The sequence below is a fragment of the Xyrauchen texanus genome, chromosome 19 (assembly GCF_025860055.1).
Source record: "Xyrauchen texanus isolate HMW12.3.18 chromosome 19, RBS_HiC_50CHRs, whole genome shotgun sequence".
NCBI classification, from domain to species: domain Eukaryota; kingdom Metazoa; phylum Chordata; class Actinopteri; order Cypriniformes; family Catostomidae; genus Xyrauchen; species Xyrauchen texanus.
In genome coordinates, this window is record NC_068294.1 from 3,126,767 (window position 1) to 3,149,744 (window position 22,978).

The 22,978-nt window shown below is 39.4% G+C and overlaps 1 protein-coding gene across 1 annotated transcript in view; it reads left to right on the plus strand.

Moving 5' to 3' along the window:
• Positions 1-22,493, plus strand: part of LOC127659530 (X-linked interleukin-1 receptor accessory protein-like 2) — a 564,853-nt gene extending 542,360 nt beyond the window's left edge. Inside the window, exons 8-12 of the mRNA XM_052149394.1 lie at positions 6,381-6,525; positions 7,514-7,654; positions 12,428-12,640; positions 19,413-19,418; positions 21,721-22,493. Of these exons, the coding sequence (XP_052005354.1) occupies positions 6,381-6,525; positions 7,514-7,654; positions 12,428-12,640; positions 19,413-19,418; positions 21,721-22,406 (1,191 nt within the window). The 3' untranslated portion in view covers positions 22,407-22,493. The remainder of the gene's footprint in view (positions 1-6,380; positions 6,526-7,513; positions 7,655-12,427; positions 12,641-19,412; positions 19,419-21,720) is intronic.
• Positions 22,494-22,978: the final 485 nt, after the last annotated feature.

Genomic DNA, 22,978 nt, shown 5'->3' on the forward strand with positions numbered 1-22,978 from the left:
TAGATTTAAACAAGCATACTTTTTGTGTACAAAATGTTTCCAGTCAAAAATATCATGAGTTTTCAATCCAGCTTCAAGGGATGTTTCTGTCTTTTCGGCCAGCAAAAGCCTTCATCAGGAAGACACCTTAAAAATCGAACGATTGCGTCAGAGGTTCTGGATTTTAAAATGCTGGTATAACACCCAAGAAATGTTTTGTTTTGCACATTGGCGAAGAGAAAATAATGTTTTGTCAGTAAAATAAGGCATTTGTGATGAAAAGGAAGTCATTAATAGTAGGTTAAGCCTCAAAGCCTACTTTGTTCAGGAGGCCTACTTTTTCTGATAAAAATTTAAGAACATATAAGTAAACAATATAAAATATATATATTATGTTGGAATAAGGGGAGTTGGAAAGAAGAAGGTGGGGGAAAATGTCAATGTTCCAATGTTCCATTGTTCCATTTAGCCTTCCCTTTGTTTAGATTTCCTGTTTTTCTAATGGTGGATAATACATTTTACAGAATGTCACTTTATGTCCCTTGGTTATTATTTTCTCGAGGTAAATCTTCTTAAAAAACATAACATTTGATTTTGACCCATTAATCTTAGGTTTATCACATTGCATATCACTGCATATTATCCAAGTTTATTGCATATCACATTGTTCCTCCTAACCGTGCAGCCCTAGGGGTCAGTTCCTAATTTGTTTATTCTTTAGAAATTCTAAAAACAAAAGGCTTATATTTAATATGGTAGGGCAGAGAAATACTGTAAGAAATTATACTTCTTATATGATGTTGTTATTTTGCCTATATTACCAGACTGACTTTCTCACATTTTCTTAATACCAACATTTTGAATATTATCCTTGCTATATGTCCCTCCCAACTTTCAAATCAAACCTTCGCCCTTGCACTTAAAAGAAAACTGTTCAATTTATGGTTAAAAAAAAGAAAAAACAAACGGTAACCACTATCAAAGTGTCACTCACACAAACACTAAACACCATCAGGGTAACATACGCGACACTAAAATTATACAATAAACATGCAGAGACAGTGCCCAGGTTCACAAACACTAAACACCATCAGGGTAACATACGCGACACTAAAATTATACAATAAACATGCAGAGACAGTGCCCAGGTTCACAAACACTAAACACCATCAGGGTAACATACGCGACACTAAAATTATACAATAAACATGCAGAGACAGTGCCCAGGTTCACTCACACAAACACTAAACACCATCAGGGTAACATACACGACACTAAAATAATACAATAAACATGCAGAGACAGTGCCCAGGTTCACTCGCACAAACACTAAACTCCATCAGGGTAACATACGCGACACTAAAATTATACAATAAACATGCAGAGACAGTGCCCAGGTTCACAAACACTAAACACCATCAGGGTAACATACGCGACACTAAAATTATACAATAAACATGCAGAGACAGTGCAGTGTCACTCACACAAACACTAAACACCATCAGGGTAACATACTAAACTAACACAATAAACATGCAGAGACAGTGCCCAGTTTCACTCACACAAACACTAAACACCATCAGGGTAACATACACGACACTAAAATAATACAATAAACATGCAGAGACAGTGCCCAGGTTCACTCGCACAAACACTAAACACCATCAGGGTAACATACGCAACACTAAAATAATACAATAAACATGAAGACAGTGCCCAGGTTCACTCGCACAAACACTAAACACCATCAGGGTAACATACGCGACACTAAAATAATACAATAAACATGCTGAGACAGTGCCCAGGTTCACTCGCACAAACACTAAACACCATCAGGGTAACATACACGACACTAAAATAATACAATATACATGCAGAGACAGTGCCCAGGTTCACTCGCACAAACACTAAACACCATCAGGGTAACATACGCGACACTAAAATAATACAATAAACATGCAGAGACAGTGCAGTGTCACTCACACAAACACTAAACACCATCAGGGTAACATACGCGACACTAAAATAATACAATAAACATGCAGAGACAGTGCAGTGTCACTCGCACAAACACTAAACACCATCAGGGTAACATACACGACACTAAAATAATACAATATACATGCAGAGACAGTGCCCAGGTTCACTCGCACAAACACTAAACACCATCAGGGTAACACACGCAACACTAAAATAATACAATAAACATGCAGAGACAGTGCAGTGTCACTCACACAAACACTAAACACCATCAGGGTAACATACGCGACACTAAAATAATACAATAAACATGCAGAGACAGTGCCCAGGTTCACTCACAAAAACACTAAAAACCATCAGGGTCACATATGCAACACTAAAATAATACAATAAACATGCAGAGACAGTGCCCAGGTTCACTCACACAAACACTAAACACCATCAGGGTAACATACGCTACACTAAAATAATACAATAAACATGCAGAGACAGTGCCCAGGTTCACTCACAAAAACACTAAACACCATCAGGGTAACACACGCAACACTAAAAGAATACAATAAACATGCTGATGCAGTGCCCAGGTTCACTCACACAAACACTAAACACCATCAGGGTAACATATGCGACACTAAAATAATACAATAAACATGCAGAGACAGTGCCCAGGTTCACTCACAAAAACACTAAACACCATCAGGGTAACACACGCAACACTAAAATAATACAATAAACATGCAGAGACAGTGCAGTGTCACTCACACAAACACTAAACACCATCAGGGTAACATACGCGACACTAAAATAATACAATAAACATGCTGAGACAGTGCCCAGGTTCACTCACACAAACACTAAACACCATCAGGGTAACATACGCGACACTAAAATAATACAATAAACATGCAGAGACAGTGCAGTGTCACTCACACAAACACTAAACACCATCAGGGTAACATACGCGACACTAAAATAATATAATAAACATGCTGAGACAGTGCAGTGTCACTCACAAAAACACTAAACACCATCAGGGTAACATATGCGACACTAAAATAATACAATAAACATGCGGAGACAGTGCCCATGTTCACTCGCACAAACACTAAACTCCATCTGGGTAACATACGCGACACTAAAATAATACAATAAACATGCTGAGACAGTGCCCAGGTTCACTCGCACAAACACTAAACTCCATCTGGGTAACATACGCGACACTAAAATAATACAATAAACATGCTGAGACAGTGCCCAGGTTCACTCGCACAAACACTAAACACCATCAGGGTAACATACGCGACACTAAAATAATACAATAAACATGCAGAGACAGTGCCCAGGTTCACTCGCACAAACACTAAACACCATCAGGGTAACATACGCGACACTAAAATAATACAATAAACATGCAGAGACAGTGCCCAGGTTCACTCGCACAAACACTAAACACCATCAGGGTAACATACGCGACACTAAAATAATACAATAAACATGAAGACAGTGCCCAGGTTCACTCGCACAAACACTAAACACCATCAGGGTAACATACGCGACACTAAAATAATACAATAAACATGCAGAGACAGTGCCCAGGTTCACTCACAAAAACACTAAACACCATCAGGGTAACACACGCAACACTAAAAGAATACAATAAATATGCTGATGCAGTGCCCAGGTTCACTCACACGAACACTAAACACCATCAGGGTAACATATGCGACACTAAAATAATACAATAAACATGCAGAGACAGTGCAGTGTCACTCGCAAAAACACTAAACACCATCAGGGTAACACACGCGACACTAAAATAATACAATAAACATGCAGAGACAGTGTAGTGTCACTCGCAAAAACACTAAACACCATCAGGGTAACACACGCAACACTAAAATAATACAATAAACATGCAGAGACAGTGCAGTGTCACTCACACAAACACTAAACACCATCAGGGTAACATACGCGACACTAAAATAATACAATAAACATGCTGAGACAGTGCCCAGGTTCACTCACACAAACACTAAACACCATCAGGGTAACATACGCGACAATAAAATAATACAATAAACATGAAGACAGTGCCCAGGTTCACTCACACAAACACTAAACACCATCAGGGTAACATACGCGACACTAAAATAATACAATATACATGCAGAGACAGTGCCCAGGTTCACTCACAAAAACACTAAACACCATCAGGGTAACACACGCAACACTAAAATAATACAATAAACATGCAGAGACAGTGTAGTGTCACTCGCAAAAACACTAAACACCATCAGGGTAACACACGCAACACTAAAATAATACAATAAACATGCAGAGACAGTGCAGTGTCACTCACACAAACACTAAACACCATCAGGGTAACATACGCGACACTAAAATAATACAATAAACATGCTGAGACAGTGCCCAGGTTCACTCACACAAACACTAAACACCATCAGGGTAACATACTGCGACAATAAAATAATACAATAAACATGGAGACAGTGCCCAGGTTCACTCACACAAACACTAAACACCATCAGGGTAACATACGCGACACTAAAATAATACAATAAACATGAAGACAGTGCCCAGGTTCACAAACACTAAACACCATCAGGGTAACATACGCGACACTAAAATAATACAATAAACATGCTGAGACAGTGCCCAGGTTCACTCGCACAAACACTAAACACCATCAGGGTAACATACGCGACACTAAAATAATACAATAAACATGCTGAGACAGTGCCCAGGTTCACTCGCACAAACACTAAACACCATCAGGGTAACATACGCGACACTAAAATAATACAATAAACATGCAGAGACAGTGCCCAGGTTCACTCACACAAACACTAAAAACCATCAGGGTAACTTAGGCAACGCTGAATCATACAATAAATATTATCTAAACTACATTAAATATAACACAGAACACCCCAAAGTACATAACTGATATTAAAATAAGAAACATAACTATTCCTATAAAATATAATGAAATGAACTGGGTTATGCAGGGAATTCTGGGAATGCCCGGTTATTGTGTTTTACTGTAATTAGAACAATAATGTAGCGTAAAAATATATATGTACTCTCTTGTAAAAAATTATTTAAGTTTTGATCGTTAGTTATACTGTAGAAAATGATACTTTTACATCTAAAAACATGTATTTTTACAGTAAAATGTTGTAAAAGATTATGTATTGTCTTTTTACCATATTTTTTAAGGTAAGTACCTGTTAACCTATGAATGTTTTCTAAGAACAGGATTGTATAACAGCACAGAAACAGAGCAGTTCTGACAGTGATAAAGATTATTACTGAGGTGACAGAGACCTCTAGTGGACAAGACTACAGGCCATCTACAGTCATGGAAAACATGGAAATATCACAGAATTTAGTAGAGGAAATTAAGTTTCAGACATTTTCATAGTGCATATACATTTATATTTGCACTTATTTGCATTTATTAATTTACTGAAATTACTAGATATCAGCACTTATTTCTCAGAACGTTAGATTTTTGTATTGTGGATACAGCATCACATAATGATATTATGTTATCCCTTACCTTATATGCAACCCTGTTTGAGGAATTTGTACAATCATTTCTTTTATGGCTGTTATCTGTTTTGAAACCGCATTTGAAGCTTTCTCATGTGTTATCTTGTTCTCCTGATTATGTTAGTTTGATCTTTATGAATTACCCTTTCAGTTCATGTATCTAATGCTTGTCGATGCGAGTCAGAGCTGCAGTTAAGAGATGCTGGATCCTTGTTATAAAACAGATAGTTCTGACTCAAATCTGATTGGATGAGCCATATAATATACACATCAGGATAACTCTATAGTATATTAATGGAATAGTTCACCCAAAAATAAAAATTCTCTCATCATTTACTCACCCTAATGCCATTCCAGATATGTATGACTTTCTTACTTCAGCAGAACACAAATTAAGATTTTTAGAAGAATATTTCAGCTCTGTAGGTCCATACAATCAATGCATGTGAATGGTAACCAACATTTTGAAAAAGGATTCAAATTATTGTCCGTTCTCACCTAAAACAGATTGGATCACTTCAGAAGACATGGATTCAATTTATAGATTACTTTTATGCTGCCTTATTGTGCTTTTTGGCAAACCCCCCTCCAGCACCCCTCTAGATCCGGCCCTGGGATATGATGTCACGTGCGTGGGCCTCTAGTTTTAATTAATGATATATCACAAATAACAAATAATATAATATTTAATATATGTAATATATACACTTTAAGCACTTTTCTGCAACATTAAAAACATGCAGCTTGGAAATATGGTTTTGTTTTTGTTTTGAGCCAAATGATGCTATGATTGTACTATGATATTTGTGGAAACAGTCTAAAGGATGCAGTATGTGTTTGTGTAGATTGGTTCGAGAGTTTCTGGGGAGAAAGAGGTGGAGCTGTCTCTGATGTTTGATGCTGTGGAGGAGACAGACATGGGCAACTACACCTGTAATGTGGAGAATCATATCGGCCACAGCAGTGGAAGTGCCATCCTACAGAAGAAAGGTAAATATTACAGTCAAATTAGACCAAAATATTCCATTTAGTCCATAGACATCTCTAGAGTATGGGTTTTCAGTGAGACCGAATTTTGTGACCCCAGATCAGAGGGGTCCTTACACCAATCATTCATAGGCAGAAATCGAGGGGGGGTCGGGGGGGTCAGGACCTACCCTATCTGAGGGTTGTCCCCCCATAAAATATCATTAAAATATGTGTATTGTAAATATAAATAATAAATAATGATATATTCTTAAAATAATTGTTTAAGAAATAAAATAATACAAATGCAAACGGGGCAACAACAAAAAAACCCTTGGTGTCCCCTTCAAAAATTGCTCTTGAGAATTGTTATGTTTATTGCCTGTTTAATTTTCACCCCTGCAATCATTTGTCATTTGTCTTTCTAAATATAATGTTTAAACCCAAAAACATAAAGTGTTTAAATTTCTACTTGCACTTTATCTGATCTAAATATCTCTTTGAATTTACCAACTGATGAAGAAAATTGAGTTGAAACTGAAATTCATACTAAATAGAAAGGACTGAATAACAAATTATTTCAGTAAAAGAAATACAAGTAAAATACTTATTATAATCTAATAATAATGAAAACGTTTTTGACTATTGCTGGAACAGTAGTGGTGGCATTATTAATATATTTCTATTTATTTTGCATTATAAACAAAATAATGGCAAGACATAATTTTTTCCCCATTCTTTTAGCAGACATTTTCTTATCCAAAGTGCATTTTTATGACCGGTTCAGTCCCCCTGAGAAACCTGGTGTAATTACTCAAAAGTGTAATAGGTGTGTAATAATGAAATAAATTCAGTTTGAATCTACAACCTTTGCATTACCTGCCCATGTCATAACCACAACCGTTACATGTTCCATATATTGTGTGTATTATTAATAAAGATAGTCCACTTCAGATCAGAGTAATACTGATTAATGCATAGTCACTGAATGTTTTTTTGTGTTGTTGTGTAGATGTCTACAGGTTGGAGCTGGTTGGAGGGTTGGGCGCCATCATGCTGTTATTAGGGATCTTCACCGGCATCTATAAATGCTATAATGTGGAGATCATGCTGTGTTACAGACGACACTTCGGAAGCGATGAGACAGATGCCGGTAAGTTTACACTGAAGGCACGGTCACCTGAATGTATATTGTTAATATGTCCAAGAGGGAAATATTCCAAATTTGGATTGTCAACAGAGATAAGAATTTGCACTCATACTAATTAGCGCCAAAAGCTCACGAATCTTATTAATAATTTACATCCATATGTAATCAATGTGGAAATTAACTCTCTCATAGTGGGAGTTTTTGTTTTTAAAGGGATATATCAGCCAAAAATGAAAATTCTCTCATCATTTCGACTTTCTTTATTCTGCAGAACTCAAATGAAGATTTTTAGAAGAATATTTCAGATCTGTAGGTCCATACAATGCAAGTGAATGGGTGGCAAAATTTTGAAGATCCAAAAATCACACAAGTCAGCATAAAAGTAATCCATGTGACTCCAGGGGTTTATTCCATGTCTCCAGAAGCCGTTTCATTGGTGTGGGTGAGAAACAGATCAACATTGAGTTTTAATACTACAAATTCTACTCCCTACCCTGTCAAACTCCACTTTAACGTTCACATTCTTCTTCTTGTGTAATTTGGTGATTCAAATTCTTCATGCATATCACCATCTACTGGGCCGAGGGAAGTATTTCTAGCAAAAATTTACTTCTGATCCGTTTCTGATCCGTTTCTCACCCACACCTGTCATATCACTTCAGAAGACATGGATTAAACCACTGGAGTCATATGAATTACTTTTATGAAGCCTTTGTGATTTTTGGAGTTTCAAAATTTTGGCACCCATTCACTTGCATTGAATGGACCTACAGATCTGAAATATTCTCCTAAAAATCTTAATCTGTGTAAAATTATCATATTTGTTTGAGTATGAGAGTTAGCTAAATTAATATGTTGTATACAACAAATGTTTAATTTATGTATAAATGTAGAGAATAATGCTATTTGACAACAATGTGTGAAATATTATGCACTTGCCAGAATTACAACAGACACATTTACTTACAGTACTACTAGAATATACTGTTCCCCTTCTGTCACTCACTCAATGTTGTGTTGAATGTATTGACACAAGGGGTCTTTTTTGAGAGCCTTGCGTACCTCTGAACTTGAGAAAAGACCAATGCGAAATTGGAAGACAGAATTTGCATGTCCTGCCCCCGAACATACGGTATAAAGGGAAGCGGGCGTGCATCTGTCAGTCAGATTTTTTCTTAAGAGCCGAGCGGTTGTACAGCAGCAAGCTGAAGTTCACTACTGTTCCACTCACCTCTGTTGGCAGAGCACTGCTGTTGGATCTACGGCGCATTACCAGCGGCTTTCTCCCTCTCTGCACGCTGTACAGCGCTTCTGTCTAAAAGAGTGTTTTTTCCTAAAAGAGTTTATTTCTCTAAAAGAGTTTCATTTTCAATCACAAAAGAGCAATACACAGCAGGCATTGAACGTCCTTTTCAAGACAAATCTTTTTAAAGATGCCTTTCCGCCTCTTTGTTGTTCCTGGATGCAGTTGATATCGCTCCAAGACTGACGGTCATAGATGCTGCCTCGTGTGCCTGGGTAGCGATCACACTGAGGCAGCATTTGTGTATGGTTCATGTACTCACTGCGAGAACATGACCATGGCAGCGTTGCGGATTTCATTTCTCAAAGTGAATGCCACTTCAGCCGTCCCCTACGTCGTTCCTTCTTCCCACGGGATTGAGGACGACCCGGCTGGCGATGGAGGTGATTTGGGGATGGCAGCAGGCTCGGTTTTGCCAGTTAAATCCCATAAACCACCCGCCCCCCAGCATGCTCGCTTGCTTCCATCCGGGCTCGAGGTGAGTGCGGCTCACTCTCGAGCCCCGGAATTGGATGATGACGTCGCCACTGCATCAGAGAGTGTTCAGGCGTCTGACGCAGAGGACTCGACTGGGCTGCCAACTTCGGGTCAGTCTGCCCAGTCTGAGACCGACGCTCAGATGGCTGACATGCTTTCCCAGGTCACCGTGAGCTTGGACTGGAACCCTCCGTCCTCCCCACAACCTTCACGGCTTGACGATTGGTACCTTGGGTTAGGGCGCTGCTCCCAGCCACGCCCCCCCCCAGTATCTTTCTTCCCGGAGGTGCATGACGAGGTTGTGGAGGGCACCTTTTACTGCCCCAAACCGGCCTCCTCACTTGTCCGCTCTCAATACCCGTGACGGTGGGGTGGCCCAAGGGTACACGGAGGTCCCCCAGGTGGACAGAGTGGTTGCGATCCACCTGTGCCCCAAGAACGCCAGCTCCTGGTGGGATCGCCCTGTACTCCCCTCCAAGGCCTGTAGGATGACGTCGTCGCTGACCTCGAAAGCCTACAGCGCCACTGGACAGGATGCCTCTGCCTTGCATGCCATGGCTCTCCTGCAGATCCACCAAGCCAAGGCATTTAAAGAACTGCACCTGGGTAGTCCTGACCCCAATGTGCTGCAGGAACTGTGCTCTGCCACCAACCTTGCTCTCAGAGCCACAAAAGTCACAGCGCGGGCACTCGGGCGGGCGATGACCACCCTCGTGGTCCAGGAATGCCACCTCTGGCTAAACATGGTTGAGATGCGTGACTTTGACAAGGGCCGCATTCTCAACGACGTCTTCTCACAACTATCTACCAGCTGGCTCCGGTAACATAGTATTTAATTTAATCCATTCTTTCCTCTACCAAAGAAATGTTCCCCTGTGCCACTGGCATCAACTTAGTCCAAAGCATGATCAATCCACCCCTGTGCTTAACAGTTGGAGAGGTGTTCTTTTCAGAGGTGCATTCTTTTTTCTCCAAACACATTTGCTCATTGTGGCCAAAAAGTTCGATTTTAACATCATCAGTCCACAGGACTTGTTTCCAAAATGCATCAGGCTTGTTTAGATGTTCATTTGCAAACCTCTGATGCTGAATTTCGTGGTGAGGATGCAGGGAAGGTTTTCTTCTCATGACTCTTCCATGAAGGTCAGATTTGTGCAGGTGTCGCTGCACAGTAGAACAGCGCACAACTACACAAGAGTCTGCTCAATCTTCCTTAAGGTCTTTTGAAATTCTCGTAAAGTTTTCTTGTTCTTTCAGACCTCAACTTGACTTCCACCATTCCTGTTAACTGCCATTTCTTAATTACATTAAGAACTGAGGAAACGGCTGCCTGAAAAACGCTTTGCTATCTTCTTATAGACTTCTCCTGCTTTGTGGGCATCAATTATTTTAATTTTCAGAGTGCTAGGCAGCTGCTTAGAGGAGCTTATGGCTGCTGATTGTTGGGACAAGATTTGAGGAGTCAGAGTATTTATAAAGCTTTGAAATTGGCATCACCTGGACTTTTCATATGATGATTGTGAAGCCATAGCCCTAACAAGCTAATTAAGGTCTGAGACCTTGGTAAACATTACCTCTTGGGGTGCCCAAACTTTTGCATGGTGCTCCTTTCCTTTTTTCAATATAAAATTGTACAAAATAAAAATAATACACTAATAATGCTTAAAATGTTAAAAAGAATGTTTCATCTTTAACTTTATGCCATTTGGAGATCAGTTCATCTTCTACTCACAGCAACAGAAATTTGACCAGGGGTGCCCAAACTTTTGCATGCCACTGTATATATATAGAACTGGATTGCTCGTGATGTCATATCGGTGAAGTCAATGTGCTGCCATACCGCAATGCCCAAACATTCCAATGTCCCTATTGATACATATACATCGATGTTTGGGCAGCTGTGGCTCAGGAGGTAGAGCAGGTTGTCCACTAATCGCAGGGTTGGCGTCGATTCCCAGCCCACACGACTCCACATGCCGAAGTGTCCTTGGGCAAGACACTGAACCCTAAGTTGCTCCCAATGACAGGCTAGAGACATCCATCATTGGCGTATGAATGTGTGTGTGAATGGGTGAATGAGACGCCGTGTAAAGCACTCTGAATACATCTAAGGTTAAAAGGCACTATATAAGTCCTTATTGGGCGTAAGGACATATTGTCACTCTAAACAAGCAGATATTACAGCTTTTCCTAGCTATTACAACTTGTGGACAGTTTGTCCACCCTCTGACGTCCTGATTCACATATATCTTCTCCCTCGTAATGAATATTATCTATAACAAGCTAATTAAACATATTATAAATATGATTGTCACTAGAGGGCAAAATGTCTTACCGCAGGTCGGAGATGGTGAAACGGGGGTATTTTCGTCAGTCATTGATGCTCTATGGCAGTTTGGGCATACTAAGATTGCCACTCGAACACTTCCTGTGGCTTCACCTCCTACCAGAACGTGTTCTCATCTTGGGTGAATTCCAATCAAATGTGTTCATTCCTATGCCCTACTCACTACGAAGGGCAGAGCTCTTGATGTGGGCACTCAGAAGGGAGCATGACATTACAGTTTGAAAGTAGCCTACACTAAAAGTCTTGTGACAGGGCCCTTTGTGAAAAAATTTACTTTGTTTTGGTTGGAACGAGTGGCGTCCCCTTCTCGAAGTGCCTTTCAAGGGTGCAAAAATGGCGTTTGCTAAACGCCCTTTGTGTTGTCTGCTCTCGGTTTAGTTTGTATGTATAAGCTGTGCCTTGCCTATACAGTGAGTTTCGCTTACCGCCCCCTGGAGAAACCACGTTGTTTTTTGTATAATTACTCACACAGAATTAACGTGTTAAATCCACAGGCCTAAATGTATCTGTAAAAATGATATCCTGTCCACAGAAATAGGTTGGATGATATTCATGTTTACTCTCATAAATCAAATAAAGGCTTAGCGATTTGTTTATCTTTATTCTGTATTGTATTAACCTCTGTGATACAATGCATTTCTTACTTTAGACAACAAAGAATATGACGGCTACCTATCTTACACCAAAGTGGATTTAGAGTCAGTGGAGCAAGAGATGAGCGAGGAGGAGCAGTTCGCTCTGGAGATCTTACCTGACATCCTGGAGAAACACTACGGATATAAACTCTTCATCCCTCACCGCGACCTCATCCCCAGTAGCAGTAAGAACATCTCTTTCATTAAGCCAAAGATCAAGATGAACAGTATGTTTTTGGTACAAAAGTAAACAAGTTGCCAGCTAATTAAAAAAAGTATTGCCACCCCAGCATAAGTATTCAAATATGTTAAATATAAATGTAAGTATATTATTGTTGATTTTGATATTGTGTAGGAAATTATTAATGTCAAACTGCCTAAACTCTCCCCAAATGCACAAATATCTACAAACTCATTGACTGATTACAGCAGCAACCAATCACAGCATCGACAAATTGTCTACCTACTATTGCAGCACGTGTACAGTGTTTGGGCTCTCGTGGGTTGATAAGCTTGTTTCCTCAAAAACAATGACCACATGGACAAATACGTGGGAAAAAAAGATGAATTTATCAGTTGTTTCCAAGTATTCACTGAATGATATTTGATACATCGCTGTTAGTTATGGGTTGAGATGGGTTAGAAATAACTGACGTCAGGTATGTGTATAATCCACATTCCACATTCCACATTCCACACTCAATTCTTGAGTTGGAGTTTCAATTTCATCTGTGTGTTTTGACTGGCGTTCCGGCACTGGAATGTTATATTGAATGTTATTATAAGTGTTCATTGCAGCTGTTATCAGTGTCCTTTAGTGTCAGCAGTTTTGCTGCAGCTCGCACTCTTTTCTGTGCCCCCCGTTGTGATGGCCTTCTCCTTCGTGTGTTTGAGTGTTTGTGTGTGTTGTCTTTTTCTCTTTCTCTCCCTCTCTCTTAAGGTATGGGGCATCCAGGTGAGCTGATTGTTGATGGTGTGCAATGTGTTTCCTTCCTATATAAACGGAGTGTTTCATGGCTGGGTTGAACTGTGTCATCTCATTCACAGGCGCTCAGGCACACTCCGGGTTCCCATACCGGAGCGAAGAGTTTGTGTTGTTGTTGTTTGAATTTCAGAGTTCACTGTTCTTTCATATACAGAACTGTCAATAAACGTGTCTGTGTTTCCGCTACTCCCGTCTCCCCGCATATTGTATTGCATTTTATTTTTAAAGTGTAACACCCATCCAATGACATACAGATGCAATCTTGTTTTATTCAAATAAAAAGTTAGATTTAGCCGAATTAGAATCCAAAACCTCTAAAAACTAGAGGCAACAGTCACCGCTAGATCAATCAGTCATGATCTTAATCAAAGTGCTGATCTATGTATTCATCTACTGATTAACAAAATCCCAAAACTGATACCGTTAGTTGCAGATGTAGAAATGAAATTACCATATTATGTGAAATATTTATTTAGGTGCTTGAATCGGTCATTAAGAATGACTGCTGATCAAACAGTTCATTTAAAATAATCTTGTACTGTTTATTTTTATTTAGGCCTAACTTTGTGTTAACTTCGCTTTCAGATTGATTATTCCAGCTGTTACAAAGGTGATAGAAGTACTTTATAAGTAGAATAACATGGGATATGCATTCACTCTCATCCATGGGTACAATTTACAAAGGTGGTGATGGTTAGTCCAGATTGACAGTTCTATATTTTAAGTTTAGGAACATTTAGAATTTGTTGATGTGTTTAATAGACAGTGTCTTGGTGCTCTTGGAAGCTCTACTTATTTTTTATTATGCAAAAATAGATTTTTTTTGGCAAATCAGCATCAAAATGTTTACTTTGTTGTTCCTGTGGAAATGCAATTGTATCACAAATTCATGGACATTTATAATTTGATAGTGATTCCTATGAATTAATTAGTACTTGTTGCAATGAAGCCTAATCATTAAGAACTACACATGGGTGCTTGCTTTAGTGTTGCCTAGAGGTCGACCGAACTAAGTTGGGCAGTACCTGCCAATAATCGATTAATCAACCGATAGTTTTAAAATCAATTCGGAATGAAACAATAACACTCAAAGTAAAATAGTGCTGAACTTTATTACAAAAATAAACTACTGAATGAACCATAAAAATGTATTGTACTTTTTTAAATGAAATAAACATACAAATATGAATATATTTTGTCAGCTGGTTTTTAAATTGACGTTGTGTCCTAAGAGGGCGCAATAAATACATAAACCATTCAGCACTGTTATATTATTGCATAGAACATTCCTATCCTGGCTGTTAAAAAGAGAATTTCATTTTCAACTAATAAAATAAATTATCTAAAACTTTTAGTCGGTCCAGATTCTAGCAGTGGTATTCGGCTGAACTTGGTGGTGAAGTGGCTCAGAATATGAGCACAGGCCAGGGGCTGTTCAAACAGACGGAACACAACAGACTGGAACCGAACATGAGAATCTTGAGACACACATTTCCAAGTTGAACATCTTTCCTGACAAAGCATTTAAACAACTCATTGCTTAATCTGAGAAATGCTTATAAGAGAGCAAGACACAATGGACAAAAACCTCCACCAACTGTAAGGGTCTGTTCACACCGAATGCTTTTGCAACCATCCATTTGTTTTCTATGTAAACGCGAGCTAGACGAATAACTTTGTTTCCCTTTGCTTTTGTTTATTCAGCATGAGGATATTAATTTGCTTACTCACGTCACTAGCTTTAAATATGCAACTTAGCTGGGTAGCGAATGCATAAACGTGACCAGCAGGATATAAACTAATGCACATAGATGGTAATAGATGGAAACAATCGTGACATTTAAACATTTGGGTAGAAGTAGCATTTATTTTTGTCACATTGTTCTAACCGCTTGAGGTTAGTTTTAATGTTAGCATTCTCTCAGCCTTGTCGGCAAACATAATGCTGTTCTCAGCTAATGCAGCATCTAGTCAACAAATGAATTTATAATGATATGACAACATGTACTGTATACATACCTTTTTTGTTATTGATGTTTTAAATCTGCATCTGAAGTGTTCCCCACCATGCAGAGTGTAGTCTCACGTGTCAAAACAAACACCACAAATCATCAGTGAAGTGATTTACTTTATTTAGCCTCATACTGTATAACAACAGTGGACCCTTTTTGCTGATAGCAATAGTTCCAGAAATCTGTTATCGGTGCTGATTAATTGGCAGAACCGATATATCAGTTGACCTCTAGTGTTGCCAACCCTTATAGTCTGCAGGCCTCCCCAGAGGAGTTAAGCATTGATAAGACAATACAAATAGTTGCTTTAAAATGCAATGTATTGTTTATTTGCATATTAATAAACATAAGCCAATCATTGGCCTACAGTTCACTTTATAACTGTATTCATTTTGCAATGGAATTTGTCAATCAGTCCAAGATTTATTATGAGGGCTTGTCTAAGGACCCATCAATGTACACCTGTGTCAGACGGATCCATTTGGAGCGTCTCACTTTGATTGTGTTGCGTCATAAACATACCATTTGTAGTTCGCTGTGTAAAAATAAACATTGTTTAATACTTCGAAAATCGCCTCTTAAAGGGGTCATATAATGGTACATGCACTTTTTCAAGTTGATTGTACTGAAATGTGTGTTGGCTGTGCCTGTACACAACCATCCTATTATGATAAAAATCCATCCAGTGTTTTCCCCTGCCTCAAATCGAGCCGTTCGACCGTGTGACGTCACACGGTCGAAGATTATATTAATTTGCAAAGATTATATTAATCTTTGCAAATCGCTTGCACGCTTCACAATGAATGTGGCTAATGTTTCCACTCAGGGTACATTACGGCATGTTTTCCATAACGTTACGACGCTTCTCAATATAATTCATAATCCCACGTTTATAATGAACAACGCGTTATGGTTATTGTGTTATTAAAAACAAGGCAAAACTCCACGTGCGTTGTGTCAAAAACGCCCCCAGAACGGAGGGGCGGGGTGACCAAAGCTCATTATCATTTAGTCATATGCACTGAAACAGCGTGCTGAAAACAGAGCTGTTTTTGAGCAGGTAAAATTAGTGTTTTCTTAAAATACTAATGAGAATTTTTAATAAAAGTATATTACAAAGTTTTCATTTAGACCCTAAAGATTCATATTAACTTGTACAAAAATGGCATTATATGATCCCTTTAAGATCCCCAAGTTCAGATTTGCTCTCCATCAAGCTGTGTTTTGAATGCAAGTATGCATCCTTGTGTTGTGCCGTCTGCTGAAAGGTTGGTTTGTTCCCTTTATAAACTGTGTGTTGTGTTTCACTTACTGCCCCCTGGAGAAAACAGGTGCTACTTCAAGCTTGAATTGCACAGAAATCTTCCATATTACAGTCAGAGGACATGATTAATTGTGTTAATTTTTTAACATGTTATTTTTTATAAAATTAATCGCACTGAATTAACGAGATAAATCGACAGCCCTAATATGTTTACATAGAAATATGACACATCAACAACCTTCAATGGCATTTGATTTGAGTTTCTCTGCTGATTCTGCATGCACAGCATATGCTCCACACATGCAGAGAAAGTCAGATTCTAGGAGATGATTATTCTTCACTGGGAGAATCTGAACACACTGAATGAAGAAATATCCATAGCAATATATCACACAGAGCTCATGTGTTGTCTACTAATACTGTGTCCATGAGTCCAGTAGAGATGTAACAGTTTCAACTGGAATCAATACATCAGTTTTAAAACAGATGTGTTTTTTTTTTTTTAATCCCCTTTTCTCCCAATTTGGAATGCCCGATTAGATTATCGTGGTGGCACGGTTACTCAATCTGGGTGGTTGAGGACAAGTCTCATTTGCTTCCGCTTCTGAGACCGTCAATCTGTGCATCTTATCACGTGACACATTGTGCATGACACCGCGGACACTCACAGCATGTGGAGACTCATGCTACTCTCCACGATCCACACACAACTCACCACACGCCCCATTGAGAGCGAGAACCACTAATCACAACCACGAGGAGGTTACCCCATGTGACTCTACTCTCCCTAGCAACCGGGCCAATTTGGTTGCTTAAAAGCACACTCAGCACACACTGGATTCATACTCACGACTCCAGGGGTGGTAGTACTTAATACTCCCCTAACACAGATGGTTTTCATATGTTTTGACATCTTCTCATTCATAGTATTGCATAAAAAATCCAAATAAGTTAAAGACAGAATTGGTTACATTTACACAGCATCATATACATTTGACTTGATAAATCAAATCTCGAAATTGTGACTTTCTCATTTAAATGGTAACGGCATGTTAGAGAGCCTGAACCATTATTTCCTCCAACAAAGCAGTTGAAGTCAGCATTGTAGGAATAGTTTGGGGATGTTAAAGACCCATGAGGCACCATCAGTGTTTCTCAGTTATCCAGTTTGAAAGTTTTGTTGCAGAAAGTTCACTTCAAACCTAAAGTACACTTTCTGCATATATCATCCAACATTCTAATAATGTTTTATTTGTTAAGTACTAAGGCATACAGGAAATGGACAGTCAAAAATAATTGCAAAAGAATAATAATTTATTTTTCAGGAGGTAGCCTTTTATTTAGAATCAAACTAAATTACAAAAGCAACCAATTACTGAATCAAATTCATATTTAAACTGTTAACCTGGGCAGTAATCATTACATTTATGTATTTATTTATTTTAGCTAAATTCAATTTCATAAATGACCCAAATAAATGAGGTAGTATCAACAACTGGAAGAATAATTTTCTCTGATTTGTTAAACAAGCACGATATAGTAGGGAATTATGCATATTCGGTCGCATCCCAGTAATCTGTTTTAATTCCAGTTTCTAAATCAATAAAGAAAAACAGAACACTTCTCACACTTCTCAACAAACCAGATGCTTTGAGGTATCTTTAATGTCTGTAGCACAAAAATGTGAGAAGAGTTATTCGCTAAAGTTGAATATTTAGGCATAGCGGTTTGTTAAAATTAGTGTTCCCCGTCTGTCGCTCACTTCGACGTTTTCATCGGAGAGTGTTCCGGCATCTGATGCTGAAAACTCGATTGGGCTGCTACCCTCGGGTCGACACGGCCTGATGCCCAGATGGTCGACATGCTTGCCCGGGCTGCCGTCAGCGTGGGGCTGGACTGGAACCCTCCGTCCTCCCCACAGCCTTTACGGCTGGATTATTGGTTCCTCGGGTCTGGGACACCGCATTGCCTGCTGGTTGGGCAACACCAAAATTCCAAATACCTTTACGAGATTTTACAATCTCAGGGTCAAGTTGATTTCATCCCGTGTTCTCTCAGGTCCGAGCCAGTACAACTCGGTAACGTGGAAACAACTGACTGGGTGTACGGCTTGCATCTAGAGTCTTTCCCCTCCACTGAGGCGATCCCGTGCGCTATTATCCCAGGAGATCCCACTAACTCGGCTCCCTGGATGACTCCTCCCTAGCCCTCTGGTCCACGAATTCAGTGGAGGAATTCCCCGACCAGACCCACTATGAGTACTCAAACTACTCTGTACTGAAATAGGTGCTCCACAGGACAGGCCCCTGTGTGGACTTGTGCCCCTGTGTTTATTTTATGCTGTACAGTCCCCTTGCAAGTGGACCCGCTGCCCCCCGGTCGCCGTGTTTGTAGCAACTCCTCCCTCCCAATGAGGTAGGATTTACCACTGCGCCATTCTCCACATGTAACCTAAAAACACATGTGATGTATTTCACCACTCTTTACCTCCCCCAGCCTGGGCAGGTGTGGTCTCCGTTGAGTCTTTTCCCCCTGAAAGAATAGGAATTGGAAAAGAACGCCTTCCCTGCTGCGTGTGATAGCGTTAAGATGTCCCCAGCTGCTTTAGCTCTATGTGAGAAACATAGATAGAGAAAAGGCCCGGCTGGGGCGGCCTGCTCCCATGCTTGGCACATCGCCTTGTTCCCTCCTTCGGGGTGTAGGGAACCAGAAGGTTATGACGATCTTATGGGTGTTAGGGAAGGGTACGTGGAGTCTGACGCGGCCTGCCGCTTTGGCCTGTCGCTTTGGCACGCAACTGCATCAGCAGCGCACGTACACAGTTCAGCGCATGGCGTGATTAAATATGGACCCCTAGTGTCGCATCTTTGACACAACATCGAAGTGAGCGACAGACAGGGAACGTCTAGGTAACCTAAATGTTTTTCTTATAAAAACCATGATTCACTGTATAGAGTATACAGTGGTCCCAAAAGTATTTGGTATTTGGGCACTTAACCACACTCAAAGAAAGTCGTAGTATATTTTATTGCATTAGTAAACAAAGTATCTAAACAAGTGGCATTTTTAAATAAAATAAAAAAGTTTTAAGTTTATCTATTAAGTTTATCTATTACATAGATTTTTTTTTTTAGACAGAAAGTATTGTGACATTTTGTGTCAGTGGAACATGTTCATAGTAAATAGGAACTTTTAAAGAAGAGCTGCAGACATGATGGCTACAGAGGTCTGTGTTCTATAAAGTCTGGTTAAAACCCCATACATTTTTACAATAGGCAAATTCATTTTTAACGATAACTTATAAACATTTAAAGACAGAACTGCTGTGAGTTCCGAGGTTGATCATCAATGATATATACTTCTGATAAAGTCATCAGTCCATGTTATTTCAACATTATTTATTTTTGATGTTTAATACCAGAATTTTATTGGTGATAAACTACACTACCATTGATTTTGAAGAGAAATGCTCCACCAATCTGCGAATCACTGCCAATGAAGCACGCCAAACGAGCTCTGCAGCCATGTGACCTTTTTATACTGTGCAAGAGTAAGAACTATTTTTCATGCATTAGGTGATCATTTGACACTAAAAGCAAACCTTCTCTTGCTGTTTTTAATGAAATTATTTTCATACTTGTATGAACGACTGCTCCATTCCGCTTAAGCTGTGTCTCATATGACGCATTATACACTAAGCACTTACAATATACACTGCACTCAGTCATGTAATGAAAGAAATTTCAGAGTGTAGGATCATCCCAGATGGAACACTAAAGTGTTTTCAACATTCGCTACAGAATCTGTGCTCTCCTCTGACATGTTAAAAGAGAGAAAGTAATATTAAATTGGATAAAACTGGTTCGCTCTTTCCAACTAAAATCACTTAAACACATTGAAACGTATTTACGATTTAGATCTCGTAAGTACGAACTTCCTCTGAGGTATTCAACGCACCAGTATTCACACAGCATTAAGTGCTGTCTTCACAGAAGTTTTGCTAGTTGCCACATTCACCATTAATTACTATTGTTTTGTCAGGCCAGCGTCGCGACCAGGTAACTCCGCCCCTTCAGCTACGTAGGCCAAGCCATTTGTGCTGAGTGCATGAAGTGTTCAACATTACATTCCATGTTTAGTTTTTTTGTACACGTGGTACACTTTATTGTTGTTGCATTTTCAATGTAAACCTACTACTCACACTACTTACACTACAAATGGCATAGAATAGTGCAGAATTGTGCAATTTGGGATAGACTTATAGTGATTTTTTGACCATCTTGGCTGTGGCGGTTTATCAGCCGTAGCCGTCAGCAGCTGTTGCTTGACAAGGCATTCTGTGATTTGTTTTTACTCATAAATAAATGAACAGTAATTTTAAAACATATGCACTCATATGAAGACCCCAGTCATATCAGTAACAGTAACTTATAAAAGCTGTTTTATTCTACATGGAGAGGGTCCCCACATGGGGGCTGCCGTGTTAGAATCACATGACCATTCGAATACTTCTCAGAAAACGTTCTGTTATTGGACACTTCACTCATGTATTTAATTAACCAATGCTGACTGTGATTAGTCAATTTCTACAATGGTATTAGTAACTGAAAACTTCTGTGTTTGAATGAAGCTGCATCCACTATGTTTCCAACATGACATAAACAGAAAGATTACTGAGGACAGTGCTGATCTCCACCTGTGGTTACTCTGCTAGGACACCTGTGTGAACTTGAGGGGAAATTACTTTATTCGGTACATCCTCTAAATTATCCTTGGTTCCAGTTGATTAAAAGTCTTTTTTTTTTTTTTGGTTTGTTCTGAGAAAAGCTCCAGCAGCAATTGTTTGCAAATGACACTTCCTTTGAAATGTTTCAAACAGTATAATGCAATGCCATTTCAAATGTGACTAAATACTTTTTGTGCCCTCTGTATTTTGTTTTTGTTTATGACTCCTGTACTTTAGTTTTGAATCAACTATTCACGCATGATTCTGCATGAATGTATAACAAGCCAAAATCATTTATCTTATCTCTGTCTCTTATCTAGCATACATTGAGGATCTGGCCCGGAGCGTGGAGCAGAGCAGGCGCCTTATTATCGTGTTAACGCCTGAGTTTGTGGCCCGCCGTGGTTGGAGCATCTTCCAGTTTGAGCCACGGCTGCACAGCATGCTGGTGACCGGTGAAATCAAAGTGATCATGATCGAATGCTCTGACCTATGCAACGTTATTAACTACCAGGAAGTAGAAGACCTCAAGCACACCATCCGAGCACTGTCCATCATTAAATGGCACGGCCCCAAAAGCAACCAACTGAAATCCAAGTTCTGGAAGCAGGTGCTCTACAAAATGCCCGCTAAGAAGAAAGAGTCTGTGTCCCGGCGACAAGTGTTGGACTCTGGTGAGCAAGGGCTCTTCAGCGACCTGCAGGCGGTATCGACGGTTGCCATGACTGCAACCTCAGCATCTTTAGCTCCGGCTCATGTTGAAATACCAGACTATAATGAGCCGGCCCACCGGCATATGCAACATTTCTGCCGCAGCTACGAATATGAGCTGCCCACCTCCGCAATAGCCACACTTAACAGCCGCCACATGTACTACAATTTACCCATGACGCTGATGAATGGACGGGTGATGCAAAACAATATTGGGAAACCCAAGAAGGACACTCACTTAAACAGCACATTTGTACCACTGTCTGGACAAGATCTTTCCAGTGATATCTGGTAGAACATCTCACAGCAATCACTGGCAGGGTTGGTTACAAATTCAGATTTTAAGAATTTACCCCTTATGAGTTGGAATTTGAATTTAACTGGCAACACCCAACAGGACGTTCAACTGGAATTTGAATTGGAACAGATGAGGTCACCCAAGTTTTATGAAGAAAAAACTAAAACTATATTATATATCTCATTATGTGATAATGTAAAATATTTTTTCTCTCGATGATTAGACATTTCTGTTCAAATAACTAATGTTCAATTAATTAATGAAAATTAATAGATTTTTATAGTATAATTTCTATTGATTATTAATATCATCTGATATTTCTGGGAATACCCCATATGTTGTGTGTGTGTGTGTGTGTGTGTGTGTGTGTGTGTGTGTGTGTGTGTGTGTGTGTGTGTGTGTGTGTGTTATAACTTATTGATGGGTAATTCATAGTAAAAGATAAATGTTTTATTACAAACAACACTTTTTATTATGGACTACAAAGTCCATTTTGATTCTACATCCTTAAAGGGATAGTTCACCCTGTTTTTATAACTCCATATGATTTTCATAATTTTTCTTAACAC